The following is a 6,926-nucleotide window of genomic DNA, read 5'->3' as shown; positions in this document are numbered from 1 at the left end:
CACGCACGCACGCACGCACGCACGCACGCACGCACGCACGCACGCACGCACGCACGCACGCACACACACACACACACACACACACACACACATTATTAAAACTTATTATCAATTTATTATTTTATCACACATCCTGTTTCTCTTCACACAACAATCACACAAAAATATTTCGGAACGCAAAATTAATATTATGAAAATTGAAGGATAATATAAAAAAAGTATTGGGTATTAGATTAATGCTTTTAGCTAGAATTAGTTAAAAAAGAATAAAATCAAAGAGAAATAAAGAATGTTAGATTAAAAAGAAACTAGGAGAGATTACCTTGAAAAAATATCTTAGCAAAAAATATACTTGTAACAGTAATATGAATATTAATACAAATTATAATGTTCAAAGTTATATAAAGCAATAATGGTATGTTAAGTTTATGTTATTCCGCTATCGATATATAATATCGATTATTATACAATCATTTTATAAATCTTTCCAAAACTGCAAGACATGAAATAAGTAAATGTACATTTAAGAGCCACATCTACACATCAAAATACAAACAAGAAAAATTATCTTCGGTCATTTTATTTTAGATAAAATGATATGAATATTGTTCTTACGATGGACAAATAGGAAAAGATAATGTAAAAATTTAAGCAAATCAGTATAGTATATGAGAAAAATGTTTATTCAATTTTTATCTTGCAGAAAAAATAGATTGATATTTGTTCCATATAAAAAAATTTATTACTGCTAATTAAGTACACTGTATTCTGAATTCAGTTGCTATAATCGAGTTCAGCTATTGTCTTCGGAATCATATGTTACATCATACATGTCATTTCCAAGGAAATTTGTTTTTCTGTAATCTATTTTTGTAAACATTTTTTGCGGAAGTGATACATGTTCATTAATATCGTGTACAATCTAACAGAGAAAATTATATTATTCGTTTATATATACATATATATGTGTCTTAATTATCAAACTTTAAATAAACAAATCTCGGGACTTTGTTGCCACGTGACGCTATCCTCATTCATATTCAATTCCTTTTTTAAATAATGTTTCCATGATACTTCTTTACATCCTAATGGCGGATTCGAAATACTACTCCTTGTTTTTGAATCTTTGTCTTCTTTTGCTAACTTCATTTCTGCAATCTATAAAAAATTTGTTTACATTTAATCATGAATCTTTTTTTAAGATTATCATCTGAATATTATCATCATTTTCACATATTTTCGAAAATCATTTTAGCTCCTTCGATTAATTTCTATTAATTAATGGTGCCTTTTTCGATGAATTCATTGTTAATCACATTTTCGTTATGATCTTCAACAGGTTGTGCATTAATCAAATTATGTGCTTCTTGAGCAATTTTATTAATTCCTGAGAAAGTTTAATGTAATAATTTGACATTGATTCTGATTTTTTAGGACCTTTAAAATCAAAACATTTATCTCCGTGAATTTTTTCGAGATCGAAGAAATATTATCCATGTTACTCTCTGTAATAATATTTTTTAAATTTATGCACAAAAGTGTCATAATCATGATGATTAACGAATAATTGTATGTATGAATTCAAACATATTTTGTGACTAATCTGATATAATGTGTAGAGCCTATTACCATTGCTTTTGCATAATGGAATGCAATTGTTCTGGAAGTTGAAATTTTGATGCACGTTGAGAATTTAAATGCTTTTCTAATAGAAATGATCTCTATAATGCTCGAATTACAATTCGCATCATTTTTCCTCTTTATGTTTTTCCTCTAGCAAATTTATTTCTAAACGATAAATTATATATGTTTTATTGCTCTGCTATATAAAAATATATAAGGAACGAACTTATAAATAATCCTTTATAGCAGCATACACACATTCAGCTATAACTTACTGTTTTGTTTTTAATTCCTCTAAAAATTCTGAAAATTCGAAAAACATTATCAAGTTACATTTGAAATTCTTGCAATTTTGCTTTTGCCACCTCATCTACCTATTTCTAAATCTCTTGTAATTCTGTTCTGATTTTTTTTCTTTTGTTCTGCAACAGACTTTGTTTCATCTTTAGCTAATTTCTGAAACAATAAACACAAATAAGTATAGTAAAATTATAAAACTTGATAACTGTAACAAATAATTCAATATATATATTAATTAATTAACAAATAATTCAATATATATATATATATATATCTGTTTTCTTAGCGTCATCAATAGATACAAACAACAATGAATTATTTCTGGACCGGATCGCGAAAATTTGGGACTCTAATGATTGCACATGTCTCACCAGTTTTGAGGTAACATCGGACCTCCGTTCTGACATGATTGCTTGAGTTAGTATCAGAGTCGGAAGACGGTACGTGAAATACATCAGGCGGGATAAGAAGCAAAACATCCGTGTCATCGGACTCGCTTATTATCTATCTAAACAGGCATCTGCCACTGGTAGTAAATTATTAAACAATTATCACAGACTAGTCGATATTTGCAAAGCGCTCGCAAAGCCTGCTCCTGTCATTGATGTTTATGTATGTACAGTGGAGAAATAGCCAGCATACCGATTAGTTAGGTTTAATTTCTTGCAGTGTGTATTTACGGAAGATTTGTTATACGAAGTATATATTATGTGTCCGACTAGCGCTCATAAATCAATTAATCATTTCCAGTTCGCTGTGGACAAGCCGCATCACAAAGATATACACAGCTCTGAAAATTGTAAATAACCTTCAATGACACTCACGCTCCATAAAAGATAACATAACCCTGTATAGAATTGTTAAAATCATCCTTACAACATACTACTAGCGCTATATTCATTTTTAATTTGACAACTACATATATAATTACGTGTTGACAATAAAATTATGGTGTCAGAAATAAATGTGATGCAAGTCTTGCTAAATCGCAATACTATAAATTACGTGCTAAATTACTTTAAAAAGTATAATATAAATTCTAATTTGTAAATCATAAACAAAACAAACATTTTTTTTAAATATAATTTCTAGTCTATATTCAGAATGCATTTTCATATGAGCTTTTGTTTGAAATTTTACGTTGTAACGTGACCTATGTAAATACGCATCATAAAAGCGCATACTGCATAAAGCTTCTCTATCCCGACGAAACGCACGATTCCAAATTCCGAAAATGATTGAAATTTTTCACGGTAGCGTTTTTATTTATACCCATATCCGAAAGCTAGCGCGATCCAATGAGCGCCCGCAGCGAGGCAACGCACGCGCTCATTGGCTAGCATGCGAGTGGTGGGGTTTGCAGTGTGACTACTATAAATACCACGTAGTTTCCAATTTTGTGCTTTTGCGATTCGAGTAGAGAACGGAAAGGTTCTGTCATTTTAACGTTGAAAAAGTTCGCAACTCTATCCTCGAATCAAGTACAATTTTCTTCATAATCTCTGCACAGAATTCCCTTAGAACATAAAACGACGAGGAACGACACGGAAAGGATCATCCATCGTTGGATTTATTTACTAAGGTTAATCAATACTTATCTTTATTTCTTATAAGTCATCAGTATCAGTTTAAATATCACGTAGTGTAGAGTCTAATATAATCTAATATACTAACACACTGTATTGACACACTGTATTGACACACTATTAACACACTGTATTAATACACTGATAATGTATACGGATGAAAGTATCTTTCTCAATATTTCGGTCGAAAATCGAGACGCACGGTCGTGTCATCGCGTCTCGCTAATTATTTTTATGCGTGAAGTTGACCACGCGCGGAAAACGACGCCGCTTCCCCATTTTGATCGCATTCACATTTCATTCGCGGAATGCAGAGTATGACACGACGAAATGGACTGACTTTCAGAGTGACAACGCGATCAAATATGGTAAAAACCTAAATAAACCGAAATGTATAACTTGAATGTATATTATCAATATTTAATTACCGCGTGACTATAGATTCAATATTTGTATATCTAAGTCTAGTAAAAAACGAACGTATTACGTACAACTTGTTCGCCGAAAGTATATCGTAATAATTGATAATGAAATTTTCGAATATTAAACTACAATACAGAAATAATCATGAAACACGAGCGATATATTAGAATATACGCGCTCGTCTTTTATGATGATTATTATTTCCGTATTATAGGTTGATATATTTGTTGCTTGAAATACGAAAAATTCCATGAACGCGACGTCAAGAATGAGAAGTGCAGTGTGACTACGCCGGCGCCGCGTCGTTCGCATCGTTTTTGACACGCTAAGTTAACGCAAAAATGAAGCCATTTTAATTACAATTACGCTTCATTTACATCTCGATTTATAATTGAAGCTTGTAATCAAGAGATGGCATCGTGATCATATAATAAAATTAAAACTTATATTAAATCTGTATTTATTGTTTATTGCAACACTTAGTTCGCGCAATTATAAATTCAATATTTGTAAAAAGAAGGACGCGCATTGCCACGTCGCTCTTATGTTCATTTTCACCAGTAATCTTTAGAACTAGAAAAAGCTGAAGAGTAAGTTGAACCGAAATTAAAGTTAATCTGTACTAGTAGAAACGGACATTAGCGTGTGAAATTGATCGCGCGACAAACGAAATCACTTCAATTAATTGCATTATTTATTTACAGAATGTGGCGGATACAAGATAAGTCGGCTCCAAATGAGTGTTGTTGCGACTTATTGAATTGGTAAGTAAAGTTATATTAATTTTATATCTTATTCTTAAAATATTTAATACTTATGTAATATAAATTCGGCACTAGTATGCGGACAACTCATTCGAGCACGTATTTTATAATACTCGTGCAGCCGAATAGCATGTCGCGTAAAGTCAATTCAAGTCTGTTCAGAAAATTTTTGCAATCTTAGATGTATTCCAATGTTCAAATTTTATTTATAAAATTAAAAATATCGCGAGTATCGAACATGACAAATTTCTTGCGTTTTTATTTTTTGCTGTTGCAACATGAATTATATCACGTCTAATTAATATCGACTATACAAACAAAATATGTCATGGTTGCATAATATTTAAGGTGCGTTCCGCTTTCACGCTCACATGATGTAAACATCAGTTCATCCTTGTTTATCAAACAAATAATTTTTTACAAGCACTGTAAGCGTAAAAAAGAGCGACCCTTAGCAATTGTTTGCAACTGCATTTAATTTTAACAAACTATTTGGTTCAACTGATAAGTGCTGTCACAAAGCAAACAATGGGAAGAGAACAGAGATGAAAAACAGGCTTGACAATTTTGGAAGAGAAGGAGGAGGAGGAGGAGGAGGAGGAGGAGGAGGAGGAGGAGGAGGAGGAGAAAGAGGAGAAGGAAAAGCAATGGAACAACTTTGCGGTAAGCAAGCTTATTTTATTACATTAAAAATAATAATTAAAAAAAATAATCTAAAACATTACAAAAATTTATTTTTATAAAGACCATTTTGAGACCATTTTGAGAAAATGTATAATTATTTTAATGGATATATAAGATTATTTTGAACGCTATTTTAATTTATATCTTGTATTTATATGTTATAGAATCATGGAACCAGGTGATAACTCCACTGCATCAGTCTTCTTTCTTCTTTTATTGAAACGCGCAGTATCACCTTGGCCATGATTAGATTATTAACGGTTAATGAAGATGTAGTAAAAAAATATAATAGAGACTTTCCATGACTCTAATCTGATTGTGAGAAATCGAAGCAGTTGATCGGTGAGTAACAAAGATTTTATTAAGTAACGAAAAATGTACACAAATGTCTATCATTATATTAAAAATGAATATAACGTTTCATAGATCCATTACTTTAAAATGGATTAGTTACAAACGATTATGATACATATTTAATCTTGGATTTGTCTATTATTATTTGTCAAATTGATCAGTATTTTGGTGTGTATTGTGTTTGAGACTATTATGTTATACCTGGAAAAAATATATTTCATATATAATTATATATAATTATATTAAAAATTTTATTTCTTATTTTTTTATACAATTTTTTTATACTTATTTTCTATACAATTACATATAATTATTATAAAATATGTACAATATATATAATATTTTTTCCCGGATATTCACACAAGTATACACAAAAACGAAAATAAAATAGAATATATATAAATATAAATAGATAATATATATATAAATAGAATATATATATATAAATAGAGTATATAAAAAATGAAAATAAAATAGAATTCAATAAGGAGTTAATGTTATAAATTATATAAAATTAATAAAATTATATAAATCAAGTAAGAACATAAACATGTTTAATTTTATTGAATTATTATTTGATTCACACATATTGGAAATAATTAAATTTTTTAATTCAAAAGCATTTTGAAAAAAATTCTTTTCTTTATTAACAATGTAAATCAGAAAAAATATTTATATACTTATTATAATTGCATTTTAATAAAAATAAACTTGATGAATAAAAAATTATTGAAATAATTGGTTTTTAAATTAAAATTAATGAAATAAATAATGAAGAAGTAAAGAAAAAAATAAAGTTTTGTATAAACAAATTATTATGAATTTTAAAATTCAAAGATTCTTTATTTTTAAATTAATACAGGATATTCATATATTCAATATATATGACACAAAAAAAATTTTGATACAACAAAACCTATAATTAAATGAGTTATGCATTTATTTTCCTTAATCTCATTCCCAAATATTCATCCAAGATTAAATATGCTATAAATTGATGCAAAGAAAAAATATGTACATTTTAAAAAATATTTTTGCAATGCATATAATGAAGAAAATATTCTTTATAAGAAAAAAATACAATAATGTTATCACAACTGATTAATCTTATCTTACACACACACACACACACACACACAAAACATATATATATATATATATATATATATACACAATATATATATATATATAT

At 28.8% G+C, this 6,926-nt stretch overlaps 1 protein-coding gene across 1 annotated transcript in view; it reads right to left on the bottom strand.

Annotated features, from left to right (window-relative positions):
• The window catches only part of LOC105617676, a 6,662-nt gene extending 4,332 nt beyond the window's left edge, over positions 1–2,330 (bottom strand). Inside the window, exons 1-5 of the mRNA XM_012199231.1 lie at positions 2,295–2,330; positions 1,998–2,079; positions 1,899–1,926; positions 1,630–1,660; positions 985–1,158 (exon numbers count right to left, since the gene is read on the bottom strand). Coding sequence (XP_012054621.1) covers positions 985–1,158; positions 1,630–1,660; positions 1,899–1,926; positions 1,998–2,079; positions 2,295–2,330 — 351 coding nt within the window. The remainder of the gene's footprint in view (positions 1–984; positions 1,159–1,629; positions 1,661–1,898; positions 1,927–1,997; positions 2,080–2,294) is intronic.
• Between the last annotated feature and the right edge of the window lie 4,596 nt (positions 2,331–6,926).

The sequence above is a fragment of the Atta cephalotes genome (assembly GCF_000143395.1).
Source record: "Atta cephalotes unplaced genomic scaffold scaffold00013, whole genome shotgun sequence".
Classification (NCBI taxonomy): Eukaryota; Metazoa; Arthropoda; class Insecta; order Hymenoptera; family Formicidae; genus Atta; species Atta cephalotes.
The sequence above is the reverse complement of the archived record's forward strand: the minus strand, read 5'-3'. Positions and strand labels throughout refer to the sequence as shown.